At 39.2% G+C, this 14,961-nt stretch overlaps 1 protein-coding gene across 3 annotated transcripts in view; it reads right to left on the reverse strand.

Annotated features, from left to right (window-relative positions):
- LOC122556556 (gamma-aminobutyric acid receptor subunit alpha-1-like) overlaps positions 1-14,961 on the reverse strand; it is a 56,250-nt gene that overhangs the window by 20,021 nt on the left and 21,268 nt on the right. For all 3 annotated transcript variants that reach the window (XM_043703351.2, XM_043703350.2, XM_043703352.2), the window contains exons 7-8: positions 11,081-11,224; positions 8,216-8,368 (exon numbers count right to left, since the gene is read on the reverse strand). In XM_043703351.2, coding sequence (XP_043559286.1) covers positions 8,216-8,368; positions 11,081-11,224 — 297 coding nt within the window. The remainder of the gene's footprint in view (positions 1-8,215; positions 8,369-11,080; positions 11,225-14,961) is intronic.

Below are 14,961 nucleotides of genomic sequence, written 5' to 3' on the forward strand. Positions count from 1 at the left end.
TAGAATGGTGACCATGGTAGGAGGCAATGGAGCTAGCATAATGAAGCTGATTGTGAATAAGAGGAGACTGGAGGTTCTACAATTGAGGTGGGTTGGGAAACAGAGGTGTTCAACAGATCACAGCAACTCTGGCTAATACATGCAGAGCACCAATTAAAGATTCCTAGTCATCATCATCAAACTGTCATCTGCTGCAGCAGGATTTGTACTCAGTAGAATTGAGTGGCAGTCACATCTCAGTAGTTGTAAAGATCACAGTTGCCCTGAATTTTTATGATACTAGCTTGTTTCAAGAAATACCTGGGTGCCTGTGTCGTGGTTCCTAATCCTCAACTCATAATGCATCCTGAAAGATAACAGAAGACATTTCTCCATCTTACAGCTTTTCATTTCCTTTCCTCATGAAGAGGAGAGTTATGCAGTTCATGCAATGGGATATTCCAGCATGACTGGCTTTCCCCAGGTTCAGGACACTCTTAGACTGAACTCATGTTGCTTTGAGAGTGCACTATCACCAACCTGCAAAGTTCATTATTGAAAAGGTTTTCACTTCATCACTGCTCAAATTATCTACGGCCATCCATCCAACTTTTGGAGGTGTGTGCTAAATATCTTGGGATCTGCCATAACTCTTTACATACTAGAGAACTCACAGGTTTCTGTAGCCTTGCAATGTCCTCATGCTATACAGGGATGGCTACTGGGAGACAAGAGGTGCCTCCACTCAACATAACTCATGGCACCTTCACAAAACCCTCAAACAATTTCAGATCAAAAGTATAATGCTACTCATGGTTCCACCCAACCACAATGGAACAGACATAAGCCACCGTAAGATGAGATCTCATGCATGGACCGCTTCAGTGGGATTTTGTACTCTAGCCCAGAAAGGATGTGTCATGTCACTATTGGAGGCAATAAAGGTAGATCCTGATGCTGATAAAATGTGTGATCTACCACAGTCTTCTGAGGATGAAGATGAGAGGTTCAAAGGTTGAGCAGAAGAGCCATCCAAAACAGCATGGCAGTGCAGTGCAACTTTGAACTTGAGCAGTCCAAGATAACCTCACTGAAACTCATTTCCAGATTGAATGAGCTGGGTCTAGAATGGTTTAACTGTTTATCTTTCTGGCAAGCAGTCACCACTTAGTACAGTTAATATGTATTACTTTTCCAGTCTTTGACTTGTATATTTGATATGTTTGGCTATTTTAAAGTACCTACACATTACACATCCTAATCACCATTTGGGAATAAACAGTTATTGTTCAATGATTTAAAATGGATGACAATAAGGTTAGGCAGCTCTTAAGACTTCAGTGAGCATACCATATCTGAGTGTAATGCAGTTAAGTGTCTCATGATGGCCAGTAGTTTGAGAGGTAGTTTGCCGAATCTCCTTTTGACTCTTCCATCATTAGTAAACTTTAATGTTTCAAAGTGCCTGCAGACTGTTAAATTATCCTGAAATGCTGGAATATCCTGAGGGACAGCTTTGAACCTGCAAGTGGCAGTGTTTTGTACAGCTTTTCTCAGCAGACAATGCACTATGAGGGAGAATGTACATGTGAATTGTCCATTGTACATCTCCCAGCATTAAACTGCAGCGTAGTTCCTTGACAAGCTCATATAAAATGATGTAAGGAATGATCATATTATCCTATGTGGTCACTCTCAAGGTAGGTAAAAGTGTAGAACGGGGTGTACAAGCAAGGTCCTAACATAATCCTTGGCAGCATCCGAGGAGCAGGAAAATCGACGTTTCGGCCCAAAGCCCTTCATCCTGATGAAGGGCTTTTGCCCGAAACGCCAATTTTCCTGCTCCTCGGATGCTGCCTGACCTGCTATGCTTTTCCAGCACCACTCTAACCTAAACTCTGATTTCCAGCATCTGCAGTCCTCACTTTTGCCTAACATAATCCTTGCACATTGCATTTAGCCTTGGAGTTGTCCTTATCAATGTGCAATGCCTTGGCTCCAGTGCTCAGTGCCACAATTCAAGATATCTAAGGGTATCAGCAGTCAAGGAGTTGGGTGCTTGTGAGAATTGAGAAATGCTTGACCATTACAACGTCTCTCATCCTTGGAACATCTGAAGAGGCTGCTTATCTCTCACATGGGTGTGAATTAACAAGGTACAACAATGAAAATTACACTAGAATAGACATGGTCCAAGTGAAGGTATTTTTACAGAAGCAAAAGGTTATTTATAATAATGCGCCAATGACTTCAGTAAGTTTTCTGTTTTCGCCATCTTATCATAATCGATACTCTGTTCTGATTTCCACAGATGGGTTGAGGGAGACTATTCTGTAGCTCAAGATTTCCGAAGAAGACTTATTGAAATATTAACTGTGTTTTTCACTCTCCACAGATGCTGCCAGTCATAGAGATGTACAGCATGGAAACAGACCCTTCGGTCCAACCTGTCCCTGAGTTTCTCCAGCACTTTCTATGTTCATTTCAAATTTCCATCATCCACAGTACTTTGCTTTTAAAAGAGTGAAGGTCTGTGCATATAAATAGTGGACACAGACTGTATTGAATCTAGGTCTTCACAGCAGCCACCAGCTCCTACATGGAGGCAGTTAGATACAAAACATGGAGCCAGCACAATGCTGATAATATTGGTGGGCCTATCCATCCTTCAAATTAGTTTACTGACTTTTTCAGGCAAAATTGCTGCCAGCGATTCCTGTGCATTATGTCAAAGTCATTAAAGGCCAAACCTATCAGATTTGTCTTTAGCCTGAGGTTTAACAGGTTTCTAGTCTCCAACAGTTCTCATAGTGTCAGAGACCTGGGCTGATTCTTTCATAGCCAGCTATAGAGACATGTCAGTGATGTACTCATTGGATTATTGCTCCTGAGTCTAAACTAGAAAGCATACCCACTGAAGTGCAAGGTGAAACAACTCTAAACTGATGGAGGGTGCAGGTGAATGCCTTTCGGAAACATCATCTGAGGATTTAGTGGCTTCCTTCTCAAGAGGTGGTGGTGGAGTTGTGTGTCTCCAACACGAGAATCCTCTTATTCAAGGTTCATTGGGTGCCTGCAGTTGTCTACAAGGATAAACCCTTGTGCAGGATGAATTAGAACTGGTAGTAATGGGAGTACAATTCAGCAGAGCAAGAAAAACTTTACTAGATTGGTTTCTCATTTAGATCTCTCTGACCCACACAATTGTTCCTCTCTGGGATATTTCAAGAATGTCATCTCATGAGGAATCTGGTACTGTGGCTCAGTGAGAAGGCAGTAAGGCTTATTAAGTTGGAAGGATGAAAGGCTTGAAAGCCGTTCAGTGCACATGATGCATGCAATAGTGAGAGTTGTAGTCCATGAGCCTTGGTCAGAGGTGTGTGTAGTAGCAGAGTTAGAGTAAGTGGTGGCCCTTTGAATGGAAGGTAGCAGAGTGAAGAAGGTGGAACTTATCCTTGCAAAGTGCAGATCATTAACCTTCTCTCACTGCTTGACATCTCAACTTGCCCATGGCACAGCACTGACCTGGGCAGCTATTTAGGTCCAGGCTGGCTAGGTTTGTGGGTGTGGCCTCTTGTGGCAGCCCACAAAAAAAAGAACAGACCTTGTCTCCTCCACCTTGTTCATCAGCACTTTCAGTTCACAGTCCATGAAGTAGGCAGCAAGTGTCTCTGGGCCATCACATTTGAGTGGCACAGTAGGAGGGCCAGCTCTTATTTGCAACTGGGCTTTTAACATGGTGACAGGTGTGCGAAAGACAGAAGGTTCCAGCAGTGATAAGTGCTTATGCTTCTCCTGTTGTGAGATTTTTCTCAAAAAGGCACTGAAGACATGGTACCATAAATAATGAGATTCAGAGCAGATGATTAATTGGGAAAAGTCACTCAGAGCCCTGGCAGAACAGCCAACATCAATGGCATTCAACAAAATCCTTTAACTGCAAATGGAAACATTCTGCCTAGGATTTCCTTTTCATAAGCCCAAATAGAGTGCTTTGAATTTTCCAAAATGCCCTGCTTTAACATCTTTAACAATAGCTTTAACATCCTTCCTGTGACCTATAATTTCCTACTTTCTGTCTCACTCCCTTTATGAATAAAGCAGTCATATTTGCTATTCTCCAATCCAACACAACTTTCCCCAAATCAAGGGAATTTAGAAAATTTAAACAACTCAAAAATTATTTCATTGGCCACTTCTTTTCAGACCCTCAGATGAAGCTCATCAGGACCCAGTGAGTGATCAGCCTGCAGCTCTGACAATTTGCTCAGTACCACTTCTTTGGTGATTGTAATTTTCGAGTTCCTCACTCCCTTCCAATTCTAGATCTCAAGCTGCTTCTGGATGTTACTTATATCTTCGGTACTGAAAACTAATGCAAAATATCTGTTCAATTCATCAACCATATCCATGATGAATTTCCTGCACCCGTTTCTATAGGGCCAATGTAATGATTTGCTTTTTTAAATACAGTATTTGTTGAAACTTTTACCATGCTTTTACATTTCTTACTAGCTTTCTCTCATTCTCTGAGATTTCACACCTTACTAATCTTGCAGTCATTCTATGCTTTTTTTAATATTCTGTCCTATCTATTGATGGGTATTTTTTAAAAAGGATTGGCACAATCTTTAACTTTTTTAGTTTACCAGAAATGGTGGCTCCTCCACTTGAAATTTTTTTCTTGTTGGAATATATTATTATATATATATTATATATATAGTGCATTCTAAACCAGGTCTAGTATAGGTTGCTTTTTAGTTTCTTCAGAATATACTATTCTATGAAACTATCCCAAAATAATTCTATAAATTCCTTACTTAGGCTACCTTTACCCAATCTGACTTCTCCAACTTTATGGAAATTAGAATCCCCCATGACTGTCACTATACTTTTCTAACAAGCTCACATCATTTCTTCTTTTATACTCTCTCCTACCATGGGATTTCAGGTAGGGGGCCAATACACTACTCCAGGAAGTGATTTCTTGCCTCATATCACCCAAACTACTTTCTTGAACTTACACAGAAAATAGGAATAGGCCATTCAGCCCTTCAAACCTTTTCTGCCATTCAATATGATCGTGGCTGATCATCCAACTTGACAGACGGTTCCTCTTTTCACACCATACCCTTTGAATCCTTTATCCCTAAAAACTAAATCTATTTCCTTCTTGAAAAGGTTCATGTTTTGGCTTAAACCACTTTCTATAACAGAGAATGCCACAGGCTCCCTCTCTCTGGGTGAAGTAATTCCTCCTCATCTCAGTCCCAAATGGTCTACCCTGTATTCTTAGACTGTGACCCATAGTTCTGAACATCCCAGTCTTGAGGAACATCCTTCCTTCTTTTTACCCTGTCTAGACCTGCTAGAGATATGTAGTATTTTCTGAGATCTTCAACCATTCCTTTAAACTTCAGTGAGTATCAGTCTCTCTTTATAGGTCAGTTTGACCATCCAAGGAACCAATCTGGTAAGCCTTCATTGCACTCCCTTCATTATTTAGGTCATCACTTTCTATTATGATAATTAATTAATTAACTAAATAAGTAAAAGAAACATCCTTCTACTTTTTCCTCACTTCCTGTCCTTCCTAAATGTTTTTCACCTTTCAATATTCAGGATCTAATCTATGACATTCTGAAGCCATCTTTCAAGCATGGTTATTAGACCTTACATATTATTTCGATTTGCACTCTCACTTCATCTCTTTTATTTTGAGTGTTATGTACATTTAGGCACAGATCTTTCTGCTACATCCTTTTATTATTTTTCTAACTTCTAGCCTTATCTGTTGATTTTCTTTTAGGTGTGTGATACCTATCCCATCCTGCCGCAGTCTGTTTTTCATTTCCCTTATTAATAACTTTCTCTGTGTCTCTACTCTTTGATTTATCACATCTTTCTAAATTTGACTCCTTGCCTCCAGTATTTAGTTGATTTGCCTCTCTACTTTTTTTTTACACACCAGTCCCAGCATGCATCAGGTTGAGACCATCCTAACATTAAACATTTCCTAGTACTGGTGCTAGTGCCCCACAAAGTTTCACCCACTCCTACCACACCTATCTTTCAGCCATGTATTCATTTCTCAAATCTTGTTCTCCCTATGAAATATTTCCTAGGGCCCAGGTAATAATCCAGAAATTATTACTTTGAGATTGTTTCTTAGTATGGTGCCTAGCTTCTCCTACTGACAATGCAGTATCCTTGTTCTATATCATTGGTAACTACATGGATTACAAATAATTGGATATCCCTGCTACTGAAGGTCCTCTCCAGTTCTGATCGTATCTCCTGAAGCTTGGACTAGGCAAAGAACACTGCCTTCTGAACTCTTACTCTTTGCTGCAAAGACCTACATCAACCCATCTGACTATTTTGCAACCTATTGTTGCTACATTTCTTTCCAAACTCTCCATTTGAATGTATTCCTATAATATGGTGCCATGGTCAGTTAGTTCATCAAAGCTGCAGTCCTCACTCTTATCAAAACAAGCAGAAAGAACCTCAAACCTGTTGGGCAATTTCGAAGGCTGAGGCTACTTCATCCTTACCATTTAGGTTTCCTTACCTCCCTCCCTTGCAGTCAAACCTCCTTTCTAAGACTAGAGACCCAATCATGTCCAAAGGGATGTCACTGCCTCCTGGTATAAAACAACCATATAACTTTTCCCCTTCTTGATGTGTTGCAGCTTCTGTAGTTTAGCCTCCAGCTCATAAACTCTGAACCAAAGCTGTGTAAGCAGCAAACATTGACTGCAAGTGCATTTGCATGGAATATATTTGCACCCAGAAGCTCCCACATGCCGCAGCCATGACACATCACTTGTCCTGGCATCCTTAATATATTTTAATTTATTTATTTATTTATTCTGTTATCTATTTTCCTTCTTTATACATTTTATTAATCCTGCATCAGGACCCCATTATCAAAATTCTGTTTTACATTTAAATTTGATTTGAATAATCTGCTCTTCAAAATGTGCTACTATGTAAATAGCTTAACTAAACCTAACTGGATGAAATATTTCTCAGCATCTCTAGGCTAGCAGGAGAAAGTGAGGACTAGAGATCAGAGTTGAGAATGTGGTGCTGGAAAAGCACAGCAGGTCAGGCAGCATCCGAGAAGCAGCAGAATTGATGTTTCGGGCATAAGCCCTTCATCAGGGATGACGCTTGTGGGTCGGGGCTGAGAGATAAATGGGAGGATTTGGGGTTTGGGGAAAGGTAGCTGAGAAAGCAATAGGTGGATGAAAGTGAGGGAGAAGGTGAGTCTATTTAGGTTACTTGGACAGAAATAAGTAGGACCACAGAAATTTTAACTCATTAATATATTAAAGTTTAGTGAGATATTATCCAAGCTAAATTCAAACTTTTCAGCAATTAAGTATTTTATCCCCTTACAAACATATGTTTGCCGGTGACTTTCATGTGCTCATTGAAGCAAGAATTGTTACGCTAAAGTTGGGTGTGAATCAAAGGTAAAATAATCTTCATTTGTAGGAGTCATTTACGAGACTTTCATGAATGACGTAAAATCTTATCCACTGGTTGCTCAGGTTGGGAATCTGTGTGTACACTGTCCTTAATTCCATTTTGAAAGGCAGTAAACCAAAGCCAGTAGACCCACAATCTACACAACTGTCCGGCCTGTGTTCCTGTCAGCAATAAAAATTCAAGAAATTCCCCTTGTGGTTTTTACTTTCAGTGAGTCAAGATAGATCCATCAGAGGTTAAATGCAATCCTAAGGTATGACCAATTAACTTCGAAACGCGTCACATCATAATGACACACCCTTTGAATTATGATTGCTGAGTCAGTCGAGAAATGTGACTGCAGTCAAATTTGTGCTGGTTTTGTGCTAAAGGTTTGGACAAGTGCTGAGCTTGAGCATGTCTTAACTGAGTTCTTATTTATTCTAATCCATAACACGAAGATATTAACAAATAAATAATAATGCAACTCAGTAAAAAAGGAACAGTATCATGAGAAACAAATGCACTTTGTAAAATGGGGTCGCAACTTCTATAGAATTGATTAAAATTGACATTACATGTATAGTTATAATTTTTTACCATGAGAAGTAGAATGTTTTTTTAAAAATAAGAACATAAAAAATTTTTGATTAAACTTATCTTGATATAACTTAAGATAAACATTCAAGTATTTGGAAAATATTTGAATAAAAAGATATTCAATCTGTTTGTTGGCAGGTTTTTAGAAACAACTCACCAAAGACAGTTCTTGCAGGGACAGACTCCCTGTTTAACCAGAATGATACTTGGGAGAGAATAACTGTCATGATGCATGGTAAGTATGTTTGAATTACAAAGTAGCCAATTTTTCTCTTCAAGTGAAAATGAGCAGTCATAACAACATATTCACCTAGAAAGTATAAAACACAGAATTTTAACAATATAAGAGACAAAATAACTCCCCCCCACACAGACATTATTGCTCAGTAATAGCAAGCGTAGGTTGTTCCTTCACATAAACTATCAATTTGGTAGACATAAAATGTTCCATTTAAATAAAATATCTTTTAAATTGTAATATAATTAAGGCTAACAATGCTATAAATGTTCAGTCTCATTATTATAACTGTAAATTCAATCAGAAAGATCACGTGTAGAAAATATTAAAATACTTACAGTATAAAATTTATATAATACATTTATCTATAATATAAAGAGCAGAATATATACAAAAGTGCTACATAAATAAATGAATTATTTGTGAACCCAAATAAACATTTTGGGTTCTGAAAAGCTAACTCACAGGTTAGATTGGGTATTCTATATCCCCCATCTATACATCTTAGCTGCCAGTTGTGGCTGAAGAAATTGCACTCTCACATGTGAATCACAAGGTGTAAGTTGAAGGGCAGCTTCAGATAATTGAGTACAATGTCTTGATGACACTTGGCTCTGTTGATTGTGCCATCTTTCAGAAAAGATTTTAATTGAGAACTGATCTACCCTCTCAGATGAATGCTATAAATCAATGCTACTATTTTTAAGAGGTGCAAGGGAGTTCTTCCAATGTTCTGACTGCTATTTATTCATCAACTAACTCTACTGAACAGATTATCTGGTTAATATCATAATATTGTCCGTGAGGACTTGCTGAGAGCCAACTGACTAATGTGATTCCAACCCACTGCAGTGACCACATTTCAAATTTATTTAATTGGTTGTGAAATCGTTTGGGACATCCTACTACCTACAAAAGCAAGCTTTTCTTTTATTTCTAACACCTTTTTCTAAAAATGTTCTACAATGTTTCTGAAATATACTGCACATTGATAATCTGGAATTACAGTGAGTTAATGCACCCAAGATAGGATCACTACTTTATATCAGATATTTATATCTGGAGCTTGATTTCTGAAATTGAAAGATCCCAGTGCAGTGGGATTTGACAATGTCAGATTTTGCTTCAACATTCTGCTGTTCTGGCATCTTTATGCTCGGCTAATAATTAGAGTATTGTCAACCATAGAAAGCAGTAAGTAAATGGGACTGAACAGTAAGATGTACTGAAAATGTCACATATATCAGAACTGAGTGATGTCAAACTGTTTAATAATATAATGATTTTAAATGCCTATCGAGTTCACATTTAACATATCTGCCACTTGATCTTTTCTTCATCTCAATCAGTCACTCAGCTCAGATTATCCTGTTATTGTCAATGTGATCGCTGCTGAATGTAATATCTATAAGCTTGTTTTAATTATTGAATTTGCTTGTACTAAACACAGAGTGGAAAATGACAAACTTTGAAGTTTGTATTAGTTCAATAACCGTGTTACCAAATGGACGATGACCCAAGCAACATCCTCAGTTATGGCTGGTGAAAGTGAGTGTTGCACATCTCTTGATTTTACATTCATTTCATGTTAAATTTAGCAAGTGGATTTGGTTGATGCTGTTCCACAATTTGAGAAAATTTGGAAAGTATCATCACTCCTGCTAGCTACCATAGTCCTCAATCCTTGACATTCTTGGAAGTGGCACTTCCCCAACATCCACCTCATCCCTAGATCCCACCCCAACGCCCCATATGGACTAACCTGAACTTACATTTACATGTAACTCCCATTACTGCAACCTGACACCCACCCCTAATTTGATCCAACACCTGCCAAACTTCCCCTCAGCCTCTCCGACCTGACCTCACCAGACACAAACCAGCACCCACTCTTGACCCCAGCACCCCAATGTGACTGCCAATGCCCAGCCCAACCTATCTTGTCCTACTGAGATGAACCCACCCACCCCAACAACAAACCACAGCCCAAACCAATCCGAGACTACACCCATCCCATCCTGACCACTGACTCAACCCACATCCTCTCAATACTACAATGTATGGCGAATACCCTGCCACCCATCCCGCATCCCCACGACCAACTTAACCCAACTCTGTACATTTCTGACTTAACCTCCCTATCCAATTTGACACCCACCATAATTCATCGACCCAACCTCCTCAACTCAACCACCACCTAACTTGACCTGACATCCTGATCCATGGACCTGAATCCCGCTGCCCATGCTCCCCACCCTTCATGGTGCAATAAAAGTTGCATGGTTCTGACAACGATCTTCCCTGCTGCTAGATTTGATAATACCTGGACAGGTAGAAGTCAGAAGGCCACTATCCAGGAATCTTCAGTGCAGAAGTCAGCAAAAAGTAATTTTAAGTTGATTGGAATTTTTCAGCCAATATCTTGGTTCATAATGAATTTTATTAAACATTTATGAGGGCTTCTCGGAGTCATAAACGAAAGTATATTGTATCAAGCTTTCATTGCACTAGATTGTGATGGTCAGATTAGAGGGACTTCTGCATTTACAGACGTAAGCTCATAGGCAAGTTATGTTATTAGTATAAAGACTGTGTTACTGAATAAGCATATAACGTTCCTGAATAATTATATGACTCCTGTTTATAATATGACTGAATATGCATGTTCTGTGTTGCTAGGATTCTGAAGAGGAGGTACTATTCATTTTCACTCTTTCAATATAACTTTTAAAAACAGAAATTAAATCACACAAAGACCAGTGAAAAGAACAAGTAAATACAAACCTGTACTGGATTTAATAATGACTGTCCCCACGCTTTGTCCCATTAAGTCATATTGATTCAGACGGGAGCCATCTTCAGCTACAACAACTGATTGGGAAGCTCCGTGTGTCCACGTGTACATGACCTCTGATGTTGTGTATGCATCTATTTTGGTAACAAAAGATGAAAAAGGTTAATTACAGAGTTTCTCATAACATGTGAATGCACAAAAGCTAAATTTGCACAGTTGACAATTGTAATAATGCAGTCCACTGGCTAATTCACATGATCTGTCACAACTCAACAGTTTCTTGTTTCCCCACACCAATTTATACCAGACACTTAAAGAGCAGCTAAACACAAATGAGGGACTTCCCAAATAGATAACAGAAAAGAGTATACTGATAGATATAACAGCAGCATAGTGCATATTGTTTTAATTAGCAATTATATTGAAGTTATAGTATAAATTTGGAATCAGTGTCAGAGTACCATAAAACCATTAGGCATAGGAGCAGGAGTTAGGCCATTCAGCTGTTCAGTCTGCTCCATCATTCAATCATGGCTGATAAATTTCTCATCCCCATTCACCCGCCTTCTCCCCATAACCATTGAATCCCCTGGACAATCAAGAACTTATCAATCTCAGTCTTAAATACACTCAATGACATGGCCTCCATAGCCTTCTGTGGCAGTGAATTCCATAGAATCACCACTCTCTGGCTGAAGAGGTTTCTCCTTAACTCGGCTCTAAAAGGTCTTCCCTTTATTCTAAGGCTGTGCCCTTAGGTCCTAGACTCTCCTAACAATGGAATCATCTTCCCAACATCCACTCTGTCCAGGCCATTCTGTATTCTGTAAGTTTCAATTAGATGCCCTTTCATCCTTCTAAACTCCATTGAGTTTAGACCCAGAATTGTCAACTGTTCCTCATATGTTAAGAATGGTCCTAGGAATGAAAAACTTATGAATCTCCTCTGAATACAGTCCAGGGCAAGTATATTCTTCCTGAGATCTGGAACTCAAAACTGCACATAATACTCCAAATGTAACCTCGCCAGAGCCTTAAAGAGCCTCAGAAGTACATCACTACTTTTATATTCAAGTCCTCTCAAAATAAATGGCATCATTGCATTTGCCTTCCTACCTACAGAATCTGCAAGATTACCTTGAGAGAATTTTGGACTAGAGCTCACAAGTCTTTTAGCACTTCAGACTTCTGAATTCATTCCCCATTTAGGAAATAGTCCGTGCCTCTATTCTTCCTCCCCAAAGTGCATGATTTTATGCTTTCCTACATTTTACTCCATCTCCACTTTGCCCACTCTCCTAACTTTCCAAATCCTTCTGCAGCCTCCCCGTCTTCTTGCTACTACATGTCCCTCTATCTATCTATGTATCATCTGCAAACTTAGCCAGAATGCCCTCAGTTTCTTCATCTACATAGTTAAAGTATAAAGTGAAAAGTTGTGGTCCCAACACCGAGCCTTGCAGAACACCACTTGTGACCGGCTGCACCCTGAGAAGACTGAAACTCTTTAGAAAAGAGAACCTAATCATCCCTACTTCATTCAGGTAGCTTCAGTACTGAATTTGGATTTAGAAAACATGTCAGCAGGAAGTGCAGTGTGTGCATATGTTCTTTCTGTTTCTCCCTATTTCAACATTTCTTTTCCCTAGAGTGCAGGATTTCAAGACTAAGGAGCATATTTTTAAGGTAAGAGGAGACAAAAATTTAAAAAGACATACGGGGCAATGTTTTTTTACACAACCAGTGGTTCATGTGTGCAAAGAACTTTCAGAAGAAGTGGTGGATGTGGGTACAGTTACAATGTTTAAAAGATATTTAGATAGGTACATGAATAAGAAATGTTTGGAGGGATATGGGCCAAGTATAGGAGGGTGGGAGTAGTTCAGGTTGGGATTATGATCGGTATGGACTGGTCGGATCAAAAGGTTTGTTTCCATGCTGTATAAACCTATGACTCTATAAAAGAACAAAATGCTGAGAACCATTCAGTGGTTCATTTTTCACTGCAATGACTGATCCAAGTTCAATGTGCCTTGTTTAAAATCTGAAAAATCTTTACTTGAAGTTAACCGTCAATCATCATTAACTGCTGCACTGTCTCCAGCAATACCCCTACCAATCAGATTCTACTTGACAAACAATCAGTATCCTCCCCTCATACAATGTAAATATTTTCTCCTTAACTTGTATTCTTTAAAATTGTCCTGATGTGCACCAGATAAAAAGCATTGACAAAATGTCTCTATTTTAACAATACATAAGAAACTGAATATTCTAGCACTGAATAATCAAACATATTTATTACAACTCACATAACTACAGCTAATCCTTTAAGAGCCTCCTAAAATTGTCAATCACATTGTGAACTCATACCAGTCACTTTTTGCTGAGAGAACTGGTTTTGGAGCTTTTGAAACTGAGTAAAACTGAACTTTCAGGAACACATAGCTGCTATTTTCATAATCTACACCAGTTGGTGTGTCAATTACTGCAGCCCAGCAAAGGTTTTGGTTCTCCTGCACTGACAACTGGAACCATCTTTCATGTTTTAGAACTTGAAATTTAAATAACTTCAAATCATGACACTTACTCAGTCATACCTACCCATTACAGCAATTCACATCTCCTCCATAAATGCATGATGCCCAAATTTGTTCAAGGCAAATAGGAGCATGTTCATGTTTTTAAAGGGTTCCACTGTGTATACAGATGATAGCTAAAGCCAATCTGCACCCAGAAAGTGCTGCTACAAATAGGTGAGGATACCACAGGTGACTGAATTTCAACAGGTTGTTGGCATGAGATTTCCATTCCTTTAATTTTCTTTCTCTGTCTGTTATGTGCCTGCTTTCAAAGGTAGCTGCACAATTTTTTTTTAGTTGCACAAGGTGCAGCAAGCCTAGACAATTTTCTCCCAAAACTCAAAAGGTTCTTCCACGTGAAGTACTTTCCTTCCACAGCCATTAGTGTACACCCTGACTTAAGCTTTCGGTAGAATACACACTTTGGTGAGCCAGTCCAGGGAATTCTGGTTAAATGACCAGCCCAACTCAGTTGTGGCTGTCTCAAAGTGGTGTAAGTGAGCAGGTCAGCATCTGAACATATGTCCTGCATATGATAAATCATTGACTCTCTCTCTATAGGTGTTAGGCCACTTGGTTCATTGTTTCTGGAGCAGTCAACAAAGACCTGACTACACTAATCCTGTTTTCCAGTTTTTGGCCCATAGCTCCGGAGGCTATAGTAACAGGAATGAATATCAAAGTGCTACTTAAACGTTACAAGAGTTTCTGACTCAAACAACCTTTCAGGCAATAAGTTTCAGACTCCCACACCTCTAAGTGAAAAAGACTGCCTTTAACTCAACTATGATAGGATTTGAGCCACATTTTCAAAGCATGGGGGTGGGCTGCTAGATTACAAGTCTCATGACATTATTACCACCCAATCTCCTGCCTCCATTGACCTCACTATCAATGCTCTTGATCCCGAATGAAGGCTTACCATTGACTCGTACTAAATGCTCAAATAATACAAGATCAGGCAAGCTTTTCAGTAAAGAGGTGATGCAGGACTACACTTGCCCTGCAGCTGATGACTAAGACCACCACTGAAAATTAGACTCCTGATTTTCTAATATACTACTCAATAATAGAGTCACAGAAATGTACAGCATGGAAACAGATCCTTCAGTCCAACTCATCCATGCTGACCAGATATCCCAACCTAATCTAGTCCCACTTGCCAGCACCCGGCTCATAACTCTTCAAACACTTCCTATTCTTGCCTTTTAAATATTGTAATTGTACTAGCCTTCACCACTTCCTCCAGCAGATCATTCCATATACGTACCACCCTCTGCGTCAAAAAG

This window comes from Chiloscyllium plagiosum, unplaced genomic scaffold (genome assembly GCF_037043375.1).
Source record: "Chiloscyllium plagiosum isolate Xiang-an unplaced genomic scaffold, Cpla_swu_hap1 HiC_scaffold_16, whole genome shotgun sequence".
NCBI classification, from domain to species: Eukaryota; Metazoa; Chordata; class Chondrichthyes; order Orectolobiformes; family Hemiscylliidae; genus Chiloscyllium; species Chiloscyllium plagiosum.